Genomic DNA, 17,344 nt, shown 5'->3' on the forward strand with positions numbered 1-17,344 from the left:
TTACAAACTACCTCTGGAATCTTCTCAATTAAACGGTAGACTTAGGCTTCTTTTAATCCCATGGCATGCCAATAATCCAATAACATGAGATTTGGGGAAATTATAAGGACACCTAGAATAGAATATATTATTGAAATATATCACTACCCACATTATTAGAAAAGCAAAAATGTGTTTATTTTCCGGTTTGTTTATTTGTCGGTCGCAACGGAGCAACGGATAGTCATGATTTTTTGCATGGATATGATTAAAGACCTGGAATGACATAGGCTACATTTATCCCGAAGAATCAAAAGAGTTGCCACAGGATTTTAAAAACCTAAATCCACGTGGATGAAGTTGTGGGCATAAGCTTGTACAAATATATAAAAAGACTCACCGATGCAAGACTGTCCGTCCTCACTGGGCTCATATCCCGCGTCACAGTCACACGTATAGCCACCATCTGTGTTGATGCAGACCCCGGGAGAGCAGCGGTCGGAGTGTTCCGCACATTCATCAATGTCTTCGCAGGCATCGAGCGCATCGTGGGGAGCTGAGGTTCTTTTGTAGCCTGCGGAACCAAAATTGGTAGCTGATGAATCTTTTTCTTCAGGTCAGTTCTTGGTATTACATTCCATTACTAAAGTAGGTAAGAAAATACAGCATTGCTTTATTTTTTGAATATGCTTCAAGAAATTTGCAAATAGATTGTTTACAATCGCCTGGCATATAACCATGGCGAACCATTTTCTTAAATTCCGTGTTTTTTTGCTTATATTTTCACCATCCATTGATAAACAAAGGTTACCTTCAGGACACTTGCAGATGTAGGAGCCGACAACGTTTTCGCACGCATGCGGACACACGGCTGGGTCAGCGGCGCACTCGTCGACGTCGCGGCAGTGGACGCCGTCGGGCGCGAGGCGGTACCCGAAGGGGCAGGTACAGCGGAAGGAGCCCGCAGTGTTGTGGCAACGGAACGAGCACGCCGCTCGACCCTCCGCACATTCGTCTATGTCCACACACGTCTGTTCAACCAAATTAATTGGTGTTAAATGTACAATACGGGTATCTTGTAGGTGATTTTTGGCAGTAAACGATCCATTGATTATATTCAATGTCAACTTTGAAAGGAAAAAGACCTACAGGATTTCTGTTTGGTCGCGACCAGTAAGTGAGTGTTTTCTAAAAGGTTGTCATTATAAAATGAATTATAATTGGCACGAGAGGTTTCTGGCAAGGTACGACACAGCCAAAGTAGTATAACGTCGCTTGTAGAATTAAATTTTGATTAGAGAATGTAGAAAGTGGGCGATGTGAGTCTATAATTTACATACTTGACACACTTTTTTGGGTTACCAAACCATTGTAAGTTATCACTCTATAAGTATTTTGTACAAACCTGTTCAGTCCCCTGCGTGAAGCCATAATTACATCTACACTCGTATCCACCGGGGGTATTAGTACATGTCCCATTGCCACATATCCTGGGGTCCGTAGCACACTCATCCGCATCCACGCACGCCAAGCCCGTCTCATCCAGTATGTATCCCGGGGCACAGTCACAGCGGAACGACCCGTCGGTGTTGATGCAGTGGCCTCCCTTGCACACGTCAGGGCGGACTTTACATTCGTCGAGATCTTGGGTGAGGTTCGGTCGGCCCATCCCTCCTTGACAGATGCGGAGGAACTCTGGAGAGTCGGGTGGGGGGCATCGTTCACAATATCTTCCCCAGGCCTGTCCTGTAAATTTAAGATGGGTTTCAAAATAATTTATTTTGCCATGCTTATTCCATAAGGCATACTTATTGAGTAAAATGAATACACCTAGATTGAAATCGCCTTAAAAAAAAAATCGGTTCTTACCTTCAGAACAGCAGCACTCAGGTCTTCCCAGCTGCAAAGGTCGTGCCTTGTGACATCTCCCAGCGTTCCACTCGTCATAACATAGTTCTTTCCGCTCGTCCACGCACACTGCAGCTGCCTTGTCGAATCGCCAACCAGGGGGACAATCGCAGCGATAGCTAAAACAGTAATGAATTATTATTATTATTATTTTATAGACTAGCGCTTGGCTGACATCAGACCTGCTGGCTAATGATGATGCAACTAAGGTGGAGTACGCTTAGAAGACGCCTACGCCTACGCCTACCTTGACTTGAAGGTACCCATATTAAATTAGAAAAAGAAAGATGGTAGCTTGCTGTAAAGACAAACTCACCCTCCATTAAAGTTGTGGCACTCCCCACCAGCGCAGACGTACTGCTGCTCCCTGCACTCGTCCCGATCCACGCAGCGCTTGCCCATCAACCGCCAGCCGATGCCACACGAGCATTCATACCTGGTGGCAAAATTGTCTTTCTTAATAAAAATAGCGAGCAAGCGAGCAGGCGGGTCACCTAATGTTAAGTGATCAAGATTGCCGCCGCCCAAAAACATTGCAGTACCAGAGGAACCCGCCAATGCGTTGCCGGCCTTTCAGGAATTTGTTTTAGTTTTTTCAGCAATTTAATTAGCATGAGCTTTCTTCCTGGGTATTCCGTACTTAGACGTAGTCCTCCATTGTACGTGAGATCCCTGTTGCGGCTCCCTGCCAGATCACTCCGGCCAGCTGAGTTCTTTCCAAGCACCTTGGTCAGGGACGACTTCGCAGTGTTGCTGGGGAGCCAATATATGCTTCTCGTTATTCAGACACACCACTGCAGTACATGACTTACTCTATGCTTACGAAGTACAAAGTAAGCGACGAAATTTTACATCTTGTAACAGCTTGGGTCAAAATATATTTTTCCTTTCTTAAAAAATTGCTTGTTTTAAGACCACTTACCCCCTAACTTACAATTTCTTGAATTACTGTAGAAACTAAAGCAAAACTTACCCGCCATTAGTATTGGTGCAAGAAGGCGATCCATCTCGTCCACAAGGCGACGGCAGCTCGGTGCACTCGTCCACGTCGCGACAGTTTCGTCCGTCCCCCGTGAGCGTGTACCCCGGGGCGCACTCGCAGCGGAACGAGCCGGCCGTGTTGCGACAGCGCCCGTTGCGGCACACCATGCCTCCTTCGCGGCACTCGTTGATGTCTGAAAGGCAACAAACATGCTCACTACATACGTCCGAGCCCAAATATCCAGGACCTAGTAGAATGTGGAAGGAATTTATATATGGCATAATATTGTATATCAAATCTTTGAAAGGAGCAACCGCCGAGTTTCTTCAAGGAAAGGCATTTCGAACCAGTGGTAGATGCTTTTGACGATTCAAAAGTAGGTACATTATTGTAAAGTTTAATTGAATACTTTTTTTTTTTAAGAAACCGCACGTCATGCCCGTGTAATACAGTCACATACGGATGCAAACTTTGACTATCTGAGAGGATCTGTAAAGAAGGCCAGCAATGTATATCCAACTAACCAATACAATCATTATTCGCGCCGGACTTGAAACCCTCGTCGCAATGGCACGCATACGTGCCGGGGAGGTTCTCGCACGTGCCGTTGCGGCACAGCGGGCGCGGCCTGTTGCACTCGTCCACGTCACGACACACGTTGTCTCGAAGCATGTAGCCCGGCATACACTCGCAACTAAAACCACAATAAATAACCTCTATAACATATTAATTATTACAATAGAAATTATTGTGATTAGCTGAATTTATGGTATTCTTGTTGCAACAATGCATTGTAGCCAATAGTGAGCGAGTGTCAGCCAATCAGAGGTGATTGCGATCGTGACATTGTAGCTGTCATTCTACCATAATCGAGCTTCTGATTAACTTTAGTTAATTGTTTAATAATTGCGGGACGAAAAAATCCTGTGGTAAATCTTTGTTTTACTGGGGTAACAAGTAGCCTTATATCCTACCCCGGGTTGCAACCTAACTTCCTGTACCTAAGTAACGTTAAATATAATTAGCAGGCAGACAAGCAGACAGGCAGACACAGAGACACACGTCTTTTGCGTTTATAATATTAGAATTAATGGGCTGACAGTCGCTAAACCCTAATATTGTGTACTTTTATCTAACTTGCCATGAATCTTTTCACGCAAAATTACTCCACAAGCATCAATTGCTCCGCTTAAAGAAGTGGACTGAAATCCGAGAAGTCTGCGGCTCAAACCCTCCCGTTGTAGGTACTATTTTCGTATCTACTCCTAGCACAATCTTTTTAGTTGGAGGGAAAAGGGGAATATTGGTCATGATTGTTTGTAAAAGTTTTATGTCACTCACCGATAAGATCCAATAGTATTCCTGCACTCTCCATGTTCGCACAGCCTCTCGTCGGCACACTCGTCCACGTCTTCACACTCATCTAGCGCGGAAGTGAGTCGGTAGCCAGCTGGACACTTGCACTCATACGTTCCGGGGAGGTTCACGCACTGCGCCAGTCCACGACATGGGGTTTGCCGTGATGCGCATTCGTCGATGTCGCGGCAGAGGTGAGAGGTGTTGTCATGCTCGTAACTGGAAAATAAATCGCCAATTTTTTTTTTTATGTATAAGAATAGCAAGCAAACGAGCAGGTGGGTCATCTAATGTTAAGTATCGCCATCCATGATTTGCAGCACCAGAGGAACCGCTAATACGTTACCAGCCTATCCAGAACTTGTTAATCCGCCTCTTGAAAAACGTATTGTTGAAATCTACTGGAAAGTGGAAACACCGCCGAAGGTTGGTTCCACAATTTGCTTGTGCGTTAGGTGTCGTGGGAACCCTACAGATGCGAAACATTTACTCTCTCTTGTACATAGCAAAGTGCAATACGAATGAGCGAGACGTGAGATATATGAGATTGTTCATTCGTGACGCGTGATACGTGACAGTTCATTTTTGGCATGACCCTAAACGTCGGTAAAACTGCTCTGCTTCACAAAATATTATCATATAGCCTTATTTCCAAACAACTCGGCTTTATATTATAATATCCATCAAAACATACCCATGATCACAACCGCACTGAAACCCAGTTGGTGTGTCGTGGCAAGTACCAGGCTTGCATAGCTGCGGCATGATGTCACACTCGTTAATCGGCTTCGTCTCATTGGTCATCGGGTTTATATACTCTCCCGGCTTCTCTCCACACAGCGCCATGTGTTCCTGGGACCCTTTGTCTGGGCAGGCTTCGCAAGGCGCGCCCCAGGCCTTACCAACTGAACAGCAGCAAAGGTACTTAGTTTGGGGGACTCCCACCGCTGCAGAACAACGTCCCGTGTCTGGGTCCCAGTCCATGTAACATTGCCTTTGACGAACGTCTACGCACTCCTCTGAAAAATAAGAGACTTGTATTAGAAAATAAGGCTACGAAAAATTTAATCGACATATACGCTCTTTATCATGCCAGGGACACATCCGAAGAAAAATGCTTGTGAATTCCACTTGAATATATGCCGTATGGAAATTGAGAGCGCCATATCTATGCGAACAAAACACTGAAGAGAATTTCCATTCCACTCGCAGTTTTCTGCAAGATTTGTCCCTGAGATTTCGTTAGATCAGCCTCATCTCATAAGGTTTCTAAGAAACAATCTATCTTCTAAATACTTTTCCGTTGGTCCAGCGGGCTAGAGGTCGTCTTAAACTGTCCTTACCGGTACGCGATTTTATCTCCAGAACATAATACTTGCCCCATCGGTGTCATATTTTCTGATGAGGAGGGAAATGGGTAGATTTGGTCATTTTAGTCACAAACATACAAAATCTTACTTACTCCCATTAGGCATGGCCACGTATCCCTCAGGGCACAGACACACATAGGAGCCGGGCATGTTCCTGCACACGCCGGGACCACATATTTCCGGCCGCGCGCACTCGTCGATGTCCTCGCAGCGCTGCTCGTCGGCCGTCAGCTGCCGTCCGTCTCCGCACGTGCACACGAATGAGCCGAAAGTGTTCGTGCACGTGCCATCTTCGCAAAGCTCTGGATGTTGAGCGCACTCGTCGATGTCTGCTAGTGTTACCACATATGATGGCTGAAATAACAAATTAATAACATCTTAAAACACATTTTCTTTGCGAAACTTTGACAAGAAACAAAAGGAGCAAATAAATAGCATATGATACCAAAGTGATAACTGAGTTTTAGCTCTAGTTGTCATTAAAACAGGTGTGTGACACAAAGTTTAAAGGATATTATTGACTCAGCGTTGATTTTTCGTTTTTTTTTTAGGCGCAAAACGTCTCTTGTTAAGTTAAAAGTCAGCCCAAAACAAGGTATGCAAGTTACAATCAGTGTTATTTTAGCTTTCGCAGCAATGCCAAGTGATCACTTTTATAGCTTCACTAGCTGATACCCGCGACTTCGTTCGCGTGGATGTAGGTTTTTAAAATTCCCGTGGGAACTCTTTGATTTTACGGGATAAAAAGTAGCCTATGTGCTAATCCAGGGTATAATCTATGTCCATTCTAAATTTCAGCCCAATCCGTACAGTAGTTTTTGCGTGAAGGAGTAACAAACATACACACACACACATACAAACTTTCTCCTTTATAATATTAGTGTGATGATAGAACGAAAATGCTTGTATTGTCTTAAAAGAAATTTTTAAATCAACCTGCGTTTAAATAAATACTTTTTAAAGAAGTTGGTTGACTTACGGGTTCCAAAACCGGTTGGTAACCAGGTCCACCAGGACACAGTTGTCTGTAAGCTTCAGAGCCAGGCTCCGGGCACAGGTCGCAATAATTACCCCACGCAGCACCTAAAAAAACAATAATATACAATAGTCATAACCTCAATAGCTCAACAGGTTGAGTAGCCGACTGAATTCCGAAAGGTCGGCGGTTCAAACCCCACCCGTTGCACTATTGTCGTACCCACTCCTAATACAGCTTTGCGCTTAGTTGGAGGGGAAAGGGGAATACTAGTCATGATTAACATGGCTAATATTCTTTAAAAAAAAAAAAAAAAAAAAAACTTCAAGGACCAAGGTAAATATCGAAAGCTTTTAAAATTTTCATAAAAATGGACTTACCCACAGAACAGCAACAGGCAGCCATTGTGCCGTCTTCAGATATCTGGTCACTGTCGTGGCACTGTTCAGTTCCTGAGCGCAAGTCAACTTTGCCGTAACAGCGCGCCTTTCTGGAATCTGAACACAAACTTTTCAACGGTAAGCTTAAAATTGGGTTTGGTTAACTCTATTGAGTTACTACAATTTTGCATCATTTTTCAATGCTTGATTCGCGCTCGATGATTATCCTACGGCAAGCGTTGATGGTGTTTTAAGCAATTTTTTTATTCAGAAACAAGTTAGCCCTTGACTGCAATCTCACCTGGTGGCAAGTGATGATGCAGTCTAAGATGGAAACGGGCTAACCTGGAAGGTGTAATTTAATCACACTTGATTAAATATTAATTGATTGATTGGCAGCTTACCGTAACATGCGGTGCCATCAGATACCAGCTCATAGTTGGGCGGACAGCGACAAATGTAGGAGCCCTGTGTGTTGATGCACTGCCCGTACTGGCACGACTGCGGCGACTTGCACTCGTCCACGTCCGTGCAATTAAAGCCCGGCATCACTGAAACAAATCACACATTACATCATCGTTCAACGATAGATATCAACAGCTGGATAGGTCGTTTGCAGGGATCTCCACAGAACAATCTTTAGTGCCGCTTGTGTTCAGCGGTTTCAGAGAAGATCGTCCGTCCATGACGAAAACGCTGCGCTGTTCCGTGTGATATTACCATTCAAGTACCTCGGGACGCCCCACCTATTAGTGTAGTTCAGATATTATATCGGTCACAACGATTCTTTTACGGAGCTACTTTATTAAATTATATTACGAATAAGCATACTCTGAGGTTTAGAAAGAATACTGAATGTAAAATATAAAAATTTTGATAAGTGAACAAAATTCTCTACTCACGATCATCGATGCTGTCAGACTGGTAGCCTTTGTCGCAAATACACTTGAACATGCCGTAGGTGTTTTCGCATCGACCGAACACGCAGACGTTGTCGAACGTTGCACACTCGTCCATATCTGTGAACAAATAAAATAAAATTTTTCTAGTTCACACCAAACTAAATAAAGGGTGAATTTTGGAACTACACTAGGTTACAACGTGGGGTTATTCAAGGAGCGGAAAATTCAATAGAATCACAGAGAAAAATTCGATTAAAACTTTTGACGAAACCTGCAGAGATCTCCGTAATGTTCTCAAAGGTGTACGAAATCTGTCAATCCGCAATAAGCAGCGTGTCAGACTATGGCCCCTTTTAATTCTGAGAAGAGACCCGTGCTCAGTAGTGGGCCAACGATAAGTAGATTACCATGATGACGCAAGAAACTGGGTTCCAAGATGAACCCGGCTGAATAACAGATTCCGTTCATAAAACTTACCAGGACAAGATTTCCCATCATCAGATTTAGTGAATCCAACGTCACAGTCGCATTCATATCCACCGGGCATGTTGGTGCAGTGTCCGTTCTCACATAACGTTGGGTCGTTGGCACACTCGTCGATGTCCACACAGGAATACCTGAAAAGATCAACAGGCTGAGCTTTCAGTTGCCCAGAAGATGGTGCAGTTACATTGTTACATATTGTGACTTATTATGATTTGAAAAGAATAATTGCCGAGTTTCTTGCTGGCTCTTCTCAGTAGACTCTGTATTCCAAACCAGTGGTAGAGTCACAGACGTAACAAAGGAGACCCTAGTTGTCCTAGACTGTCCACACTTCACTTACCCATCTCCCTTGTACCCAGTGTCGCACAAGCACATAAATGATCCGTCGGTATTGGTGCAGTTGGCCCTCGGGTGGCATCCTCCGTTGTTGGTGAGGCACTCGTCCACGTCCTCACACTCCGTGCCGTCGCCCCTCCAGCCGTCACGGCAGCGGCATTGGAAGGAACCCTGAGGAAGTTGACCTTGATCAGATTACATCTGGGAAACTAAATAGTTTAAGTTAAAAGTAAAGGGGAAAATTAAATGAATAGTTAGTTATATATTATGGCACTGTCTTTCTTATAACATTTACTTTCTTTCTGGAACTGTGTAGGTCAACGTAAAAACTCTTATGCACATTGCAAAACAGAAGAAATAAATCTCGAAAAGAAGTTGTCCAATTTCACAAATAAAATTTTTCTCACTTCCTTCTTGAATTCAAACTGCCTATCGAGATTAGTGGTAAAACTTCCTGCAGTTATGCTAAACCTAACCCACCGCACCGCCTTCATTAAATCCTATATCCCTTCGTGAGGTCAAAGGGAAGTGGAAGTGTGAAGAAAAGCTGCTCTCCAAGGCAACCTATTGGACGCCTTATATTTTAACTTGCCCTAAGGGAGGCTGATCTTTTCAGTCAAAAAATAGCCATCAAAGCTTTTACCATACACCCTGTCTTTACCCACCCTTGCGGGTTTCATTCTAGCATCTCAATGAACAAGTCATGATCGGGTACTCGAGGATATGCTCATTCATGCGTATATAGTGCATGTTCTATTTTGAAAAAAGGAAATGGAGCGCAGCACACAAATCTACCTATTTCTTACTTCTTAAGTAAGACCAATGAATTAACACTTACTGGCAAGTTGATGCAGTCGGCAGAGGGGTGACAGTCACACGTGCCCAGCTCGCACTCATCGTCATCAGTACAGGCAGGACCTTGCTCCGGCTTCACGCTGTAGCCGTCGGGACAGCGGCAGACAAAGCTGCCGATGGTGTTGCGGCATTCCCCAGCACCGCACAGATCTGGTATCTAGATGAGAAGCGGAATTTTATGACATACCCTCAAATAAATTAAAGCAAAAGTTCCGGAGTGAAGCAGAATCCGAAATCTACTCCTGGCAACAGCTTCACGCTTTGAAAAAACTTGAAGTATCAAGCGAAACGTCTAGAGATAATTACTACTCTATGCAACAATTTATGTTTAAGTTTTGGCAATGTTTTTTGGGATCAATAAATAATTTAGCACATTATACTTAGATAACTACCTATATAAAGTGTGTGTGAAATGTATAATATAAGATGCCAGAAATGGTCGATTACATTGATACGAATTACCTTTAAAATTGTTTAACCTGTTTGTTACATGTTTTCTGGCAATGTAAATGGTTTATGATTTATGATGTATATGTATGTGTAACTAGTTTCGGTGTTTTGTGATCTTTTACAAGAAGTTAGACCCATAAATTATAAGCTCTACTTTTACTTACGAAATCACACGCATGCATCCTTTTCTGCAGGGAGCAATATGAAAGGGATAGCAATATATTCAACCCTATCATTTCAATTTATTTCATAGATATTACATACAACCGAATCCAGCTGATTGTAACTGAACTCTTATATTTTTTCTTTTTGAAGAATATGCTAATATTCCCTTTTCTTTCCAACTAAGCCTAAATCTTGTGCTAGGAGTAAGCACGATAATAGTGCAACGGGTAGGTTTTGAACCACCGACCTTACAGATTTCAGTCCGCCACTTTGACCAGCGAGCTGATGTCCGCGACTTCGTTCGCGTGGATATAGGTTTTTAAAAATCCCGTGGGAAACCATTTATTTTCCAGGATAAAAGTAGCCTATGTGTTAATGCACAGCCAAATGCGTGCATTACTTTTGGCGTGAAAGAGTAACAACCATACGCACAAACTTTCGCGCTCATAATATTAGTGTGATAGTGTGATGTGATTAGTATGATTAGTGTGATAGTGTGATGTGATGAAGTGTGATTTGAGGATAGATACTTACATCAGAACACTCGTCGATATCCAAGCAGGTGGGTTTGGTATCATCAGGCGATGGCAGCAGGCCCTCCCCGCAGGTGCAGATGTATGACCCAGGAGTATTCCTGCATACCCCACCGCCACAGATCCTCGCTCCACCGCTGCATTCATCTATGTCACGACATGTTCGCCCGTCTGCACGAAGATGCCAGCCGTCCCTGGAGGAAGGAACTTAATTAAGTTAATTAGTAGTTTAACTATTGAATACTTGAAGCGGTACTGCCTAGTGGTAAAAATATCGGCCTCCAACTGTTTGAAGCATAACTTTTCAGAGATAATATGTGCATTTTAAACTATTAAAATATATCACTTGCTTAGCGGTGGAGAAAACCATCGTGAGGAAACCTGCATGCCTGGGAGATATCCATAATGTTCTGTTACTATTAATGTGTGTGAAGTCTTTACTCTTTGTCATTCACACCGTCCAATCCACACTCGGCCAGCGTGGTGGACTATCGCCAAAACTTTTTCATTCTGCGAGGAGACTGAATGAAAAGTTACCCTATTGACAAGTAAAATTCGCACCTGCAAGTACAATGGTAGGAGCCAGGAGAGTTGACACAGTCGTGTTGGCAGCGAGTTGGGTCCTCCGTGCACTCGTCGATGTCGTCGCAGTGGGACTTGACCGTAGACTGCGCGTAACCCTCGTCACATACGCACTGGTATGTGCCCATTTGGTTCTCGCACGCACCGTTGCTGCAGATACCTAAAACAAGTTAATGTTAAAAAAACAGGGATCTAACTTGAACCTTATATCCCCTACTTAGTAAATATAATAGTTGGTATATTTCGATATTTTCGCGCAAACTGTCGTATTGACATGACAAATGTACAGTATTCACTGAACAGCGGCGGTTTGAGAAGTCGATTAAAATTAAGTAGGTACTTAACTTAATTTTTCCATTTGACTTAAAACCATGATAGTTAAATTGTTGTAATTGTAATAAAACAATAAACGCTTAGACTCACCTGAAGTGATGGAACATTCGTCGATGTCCTTACAGGAAAGACGATCTGGTGCTAACTCCATGCCAGGCGCACACTCACAACGGAAGGAGCCTGGTGTGTTCACGCAACGTCCGCCACGACATAGTGCGCGATTCTCAAGACACTCGTTGACATCTGTACACAAAATATTAGCATTACTAAGTATCAAAAAGATATCTAAAGCATGATTGGTTTTCTTACGTTCATCAGGTAATCGCGAAAACAGAAACAGATCGTAAAACTGGATAAGCGGAATAGTAGATGGACGATCTCAAGCGAGTAGTTGGAAGCCGCTGGATGCAAACGCCACAAAACCGTGTTCTGTAGAGATTTTTTAATAAGGCTTTCGTCCCTCAAGGCATGTCTATCGGTTGAAACGACAACAATTAAGTTCGTTTACCCGTGTTTTAAAATTCCTGTTTTACCGAGCAAGAAACTAAGATAGCGAACATTTAAACCAATTTTCATGCTCTAAACTTCCCCTCTCTCTTTGTGTATAGCGATACTACGTTAAATGTGCACTGTTTCCACACAAAATGGGATGAAGTAATTTTTGTCAGCATTTTGTGAGCTCATGATGAACTTACCAACACACACTTTAGACAGTTCATCCGTGATGTACCCCGGGTGGCAGTGGCAGGTGAAACTGCCCTCCGTGTTGCGACACTCGCCCGACCCGCACACGTCGTCAACTATTTCGCATTCGTTCACGTCCACGCAGGTGTGGTTCTTGGAATCCTAAAAAAAATTAATAAGAAGGTGTCAGATGCAACGCAAACCTTCACAATGGAGACCAATGAACTAAGAAATAGGGCCAAAAGTTCGCAAAACCTCCTTATTGGGGTGCCAAGGTGCTAGAATAACCCTTTACCGGCGTTGAAAAGATATGTTTAAAACCAATAAAAGTTCTCAACAGGAATTTAAACCACTTACCTTTTCATACCCAGGGAAGCAATCGCAGGTAAACGCCCCAAGCATGTTCCTACACCGTCCATGTCCGCAGAGACCAGGGAAGGCTGCGCACTCATTAACATCCATCTGTCCCGGTATGACCCCCGTGCCGCCGCCAGGCCCCCAGCTGTCAGTCCCGTTCCCCCAGTTCCCACCATCAATGTCCCATCCATCCCCCGTGCCATCCCCGCCGCCTGTGTGGCTCCAGATGTCTGTTCTGTTGGGGCCACCCGGTCCAGGCCGGTCCCAGATCGTTGAAGGGTACTCGCCGTCAGAAATGCAGAGATCCCGGTAGGAATCCGTTCCTGGTGACAAAAAAAAAACGAAAATTATATTTATGTTAAAGCCAAACTTATGGTGCGTATGATGAATCAAGACTACTACGGTTTCGCAAGGTAATTCTACTAAATATGAAAGTTTATATTGATTGTAGCCATCGGAAACGTTTTATTGGTCAAAATAAATTAGATTTCCTTGTTAAAATTGTTGCGTACTTATAGTGCAAGAATGCAGTATATTGCATTTGGAAGGACTGTAATTTCTATAATTGACGCTTTGACGAAATTTTGGTATAGTGATAAAGATAAAATTTTACTCGTATGCTATGATGCAAACTTTCTGTGTGCGTGATTGGGGCAAAATTTTGGTATATTGGTAATGGCCAACTTTTGTTTCCAGAAAATCACTTTGGTGTTCGCCAAAGTTCTTGAGCAATAATTTTTCTATTGCGTAATAGGCTTGCACTTGATGACAATCCTGCTCGATGAAGTCTAGGTTGGAGCGGGCTTGCCTAGAAGAGTTTACAGACCTTTCTTAGGGCAGGGTTCACAGCGGCTGTCGCCCCACGCCTTGCCGAGCGAGGAGCAGCAGCAGATGGCCTTGTAAACAACCACTTGCAGAGGATTCGAGCAACGACCTCCCACGTAGTCCGTGTAGCAATACTCGCGACGAGTGTCTACACAGCGGTTACCTGGGAAAAAAGAAAAATGTTGACTCAACAATTTTATTATAGAACTGTTGATTGTGGCCTGCTTTATATTTTGTTCAGTTTCTACACAACGTACTTACGCAATCTAAAATCAAACTTAGGGCACATCAGATGATGATTTTACGTATGTTTTGCTGCTTGCGTGAATGTGGATAAGCTCAACCTACTGCGCCTTTATTTATTTTTATCCTGGATTTGATAATACTAGATTCCTTGTATCTGTAGCTATGACGTTCTTTTATTTGTTTGTTGGTTGAAGAAGGTTTTTGGAAGAGATTGTCATGCAGTCATAATACCGCCAAACAGTACCTTTATCCAGGAACTTGCTCTATTAATTCTATTTGCTACTATATTTTTGTGTTATGGTCTTCACTAAAAGTTCATTCATTGATTTATAGCTAGCAGAGGGGTTTTAAAATGTGTTCTTACCAGATGCATCAAGAGTTAACCCCGGTGGACATTCGCAGCGATAAGACCCGTCTGTGTTGACGCACTGGCCTCCGATACAGAGCTCTGGATCCAACATGCACTCGTCTATGTCACGACATGTTGCTCCATCCAGCTACAAACAATTAGTAAAATGATAAATAGGCAATGTTAACTTAACTTCAATAAGATATCCAAAAGGAGCACAGTTCACCCGGTTTCTTGTTATCTTTGTTTTAAAGGATATTAGCCACGCTAATCATGACTAATACTCCCAGGATAAGGTACGACAATAGTGCAACGGGTGGTGTTTGAACCGCCGACCTTTTGGAATTCAGTGCGCTCCTCAACCGTTGAGCTATCGAGGCTCTAAAGGTTTGGTAGGCTATGTCAACGACAAGTTTTATTTGTTCACGGAACATGATTTCGGTTTCCGTTTTCAAGGAGGAACCTAGATGTATTTTTGAATAAGCCTAAACTAAATATTTGTCAATGAATCCCTTGTTCGAATTGGAGCTTGCTTCTTGATTTTTAGACCACCAGCCTAAATGTAAATAATTTCAAATTTTCACAAACCTTTGCGAATCCCTTAGGGCAAGGGCAGTCATCAGGTTCGCAGGGTTCGCACGGGGAGCCCCACGCCAAACCAACACTGCAGCAGCACTCTTGCCTGAGCAGAGGCTTTGGCGCCGCCGCTTCGCACTGGCCGTCTACCACTCTTCGCCAACACGACCCTCGTCGGTTATCTACAAAATTTCAGTAATTAACAACAATATTCTCCTGCTTTTCGGCAACAGCAGTAAATTTCAATGGCTAGCTAACCACGCAGGACATATTTTATGTAGTGTGCAAATGAACACACTCCCTATTCCCTTTCTCTCATAGTCCAATAAGGCCGGAGAGAGTCCAAGCTAAGGGCTAAAGGGTTTAAGGCAGACTTGATTTCTTAAATCCGGGCTTCTGCTGAAAATCCCTTTTGTTTGTATCTACCTGGACCAGGACTTTATAATCTACAGCCAAATAAGCAAGCCACTAAAACAATGTAATAGTGATTTGGTGACTAAGCAAAATTTTATTACTTTTCTAATTTTATTAAAATCATAATTTGAACGGCTTTTGAGTAGTCACCTTATGGTTCCCATAGCCTTTTATTTAATTGGATAAACCACTGATTTGGATTGGAATAATCATCATCATCATGATCTGATAGTGGGTCATCGCCGGCCCACTACTAAGCACCGCTCTACTACTCTCAGAATGACAAGAGCTTAGGCCAGTCTACCGCGCTGGCCAACTGCTGATTGGCAGACTTCATACGCATTTGAGAACATTATGGAGAACTCTCAGGCATTCAAGTTTCCTCACGATGTTTTCCTTCATTAAAGCACCTGATTTAAATAAAATAATAAATAGAATAATGAATAACATACCAAGACAATGCTGTCCAGTAGTGTCCAACACAAAACCATGTTCGCATTCGCATTCGTAACTGCCGTGCGTGTTGATGCAGCGGCCATTGTCGCAAGGGTTCGATTGTTCTGTGGACAAAATGTTACTAATGGTGTATAACAGGATTTCTACACTTAAAAACTTAATATTAGGGATAATAGGAAAAAAATAAGACTAACAGGCATCGGCAGAAAAGATTACATATTCAACTTTTGAAAGATATAACGGTTTCGTTTATTCCATGTTTACCTACTCTATCTTTGATACCAATAAAATGTCACATACTTGTAGGTATGAGTGACAGAGATGATGCTCTATGAATCCGAAATCTCTTTCTAAATTTTTATTTATACCTAATCTTTCCTGCCGAGTACTGCTGATATCATTTATCTAGGCTAAAGAGAATTTAAATAAGTAATTTTGCTTTGGTTTAGAAGATAATATGGGTAGTCACTATAATACCAACCAAATTGAAATCGGTAGGTTTAAAATACATAAGGTAACTTTGTAGAAAATTATAATAATTATGGGTAATTTCAAAATATTCTTGAATGCGATAGGAGCTAGTGTAATACAGATAGCAAACTTTTAACTTTTTTTTTAATCTAAGTATAATATTCTGGCTGTGCAATATTTCAATTTAAAGACAGTAATTTTAAATGTTTTTTGAAGTAAGTTAGAATTTAATAAAGATTAGATACTTAGTTACTATTAAATTATTCATGTAATGAAATTGCCAAGCAGTGCAATGATTTGATTGTGTGACAATTATTATCATGAGTTAAGCATTTTATTAAGATTCAGTTCCTTTCGAGATTTACGAGCTGATTTCATTCAATACATTCATTAAATTTATTACATTATCATAGACGTGGTAATTATTGGTTACTAAAATTATTATTTTTTAACAAACTTGAAGACTTATTGAGACAAAAACACATTTATAATGAAATCTTTCACTTGTTTCAACAAAATTATCTTCACTAAAGAGAAATTAAAGGCATCGAAAGTAACAGTACTATCACTTTTATAAGTTACACTGATGTACCTGCGCAGAAATCTTTTTTTTGAATAGCGCGAAAATATCTCAGCCAATGTATTAAGATTTATAAGGGTGGTATTTGTCAATGTACTTATATTTTTATAGAATTTCACTTCTGGTACGTTAATAATTATGCCTGTAGTACTGTACCTATCAAAAATTAAAAAGAACTATTTAATTATTGAAAATAATCATTTTTTAAGTAAAAACTAGGTGAACCAAGTGAAAAATTTCCAAGATCATCATCAGAAATGGGATCACATGACACTTGGCCTCGTGTTAGAAAGCCAATGCGTATGAGTCGGTGTGACGTAACACACAAAGTGGTAACCTGTGGCGACGGGGAACATGGGGGGGATGTCCCCGCGGTCATAATCCGTGACGAGGAAAACTAGCTCACCCTCGCATTCGTCAATGTCGCGGCAGAGCTGCTCGTCCGGCTCGTAGCGCGTGCCGGGCGGGCACACGCACGAGAAGCTGCCCATCGAGTTGCGGCACTGCCCGCCCGTGCAGTACTGGAACACCACAACAGTCAACACGTATATAGCGTTCCGTACCTACCTCATAAATAAATAAATCCATACTTAATATTATTATAAATGCGAAAGTGCGTGTCTATCTGTCTGCTACGTTTTCACGGCCCAATCGCTGAACCGATTTTAATGTTTAACTTAGGATACATCCCGGGGAAGGACATAGGTTACTTTTTATCCCGGAAAATCAAAGAGTTCCTACGGGATTTTGAAAAGACCGAAATCCAAGCGAGCGAAGCCATGGCCGTGGCCTC

The 17,344-nt window shown here is 42.4% G+C and overlaps 1 protein-coding gene across 1 annotated transcript in view; it reads right to left on the bottom strand.

Moving 5' to 3' along the window:
- Positions 1 to 17,344, bottom strand: part of LOC123874578 (fibrillin-2-like) — a 48,381-nt gene that overhangs the window by 11,838 nt on the left and 19,199 nt on the right. The window contains exons 17-43 of the mRNA XM_045920052.1: positions 16,889 to 17,072; positions 15,497 to 15,604; positions 14,643 to 14,812; positions 14,070 to 14,202; positions 13,461 to 13,622; positions 12,635 to 12,957; positions 12,289 to 12,439; positions 11,684 to 11,836; positions 11,240 to 11,420; positions 10,680 to 10,872; positions 9,514 to 9,687; positions 8,680 to 8,846; positions 8,331 to 8,470; positions 7,854 to 7,970; positions 7,356 to 7,502; positions 6,952 to 7,068; positions 6,575 to 6,678; positions 5,688 to 5,949; positions 4,920 to 5,244; positions 4,211 to 4,444; positions 3,394 to 3,563; positions 2,861 to 3,062; positions 2,204 to 2,323; positions 1,849 to 2,006; positions 1,385 to 1,725; positions 791 to 1,010; positions 380 to 553 (exon numbers count right to left, since the gene is read on the bottom strand). Coding sequence (XP_045776008.1) covers positions 380 to 553; positions 791 to 1,010; positions 1,385 to 1,725; positions 1,849 to 2,006; positions 2,204 to 2,323; positions 2,861 to 3,062; positions 3,394 to 3,563; positions 4,211 to 4,444; positions 4,920 to 5,244; positions 5,688 to 5,949; positions 6,575 to 6,678; positions 6,952 to 7,068; positions 7,356 to 7,502; positions 7,854 to 7,970; positions 8,331 to 8,470; positions 8,680 to 8,846; positions 9,514 to 9,687; positions 10,680 to 10,872; positions 11,240 to 11,420; positions 11,684 to 11,836; positions 12,289 to 12,439; positions 12,635 to 12,957; positions 13,461 to 13,622; positions 14,070 to 14,202; positions 14,643 to 14,812; positions 15,497 to 15,604; positions 16,889 to 17,072 — 4,930 coding nt within the window. The remainder of the gene's footprint in view (positions 1 to 379; positions 554 to 790; positions 1,011 to 1,384; positions 1,726 to 1,848; positions 2,007 to 2,203; positions 2,324 to 2,860; positions 3,063 to 3,393; positions 3,564 to 4,210; positions 4,445 to 4,919; positions 5,245 to 5,687; positions 5,950 to 6,574; positions 6,679 to 6,951; positions 7,069 to 7,355; positions 7,503 to 7,853; positions 7,971 to 8,330; positions 8,471 to 8,679; positions 8,847 to 9,513; positions 9,688 to 10,679; positions 10,873 to 11,239; positions 11,421 to 11,683; positions 11,837 to 12,288; positions 12,440 to 12,634; positions 12,958 to 13,460; positions 13,623 to 14,069; positions 14,203 to 14,642; positions 14,813 to 15,496; positions 15,605 to 16,888; positions 17,073 to 17,344) is intronic.

Source organism: Maniola jurtina, chromosome 18, assembly GCF_905333055.1.
Source record: "Maniola jurtina chromosome 18, ilManJurt1.1, whole genome shotgun sequence".
Classification (NCBI taxonomy): Eukaryota; Metazoa; Arthropoda; class Insecta; order Lepidoptera; family Nymphalidae; genus Maniola; species Maniola jurtina.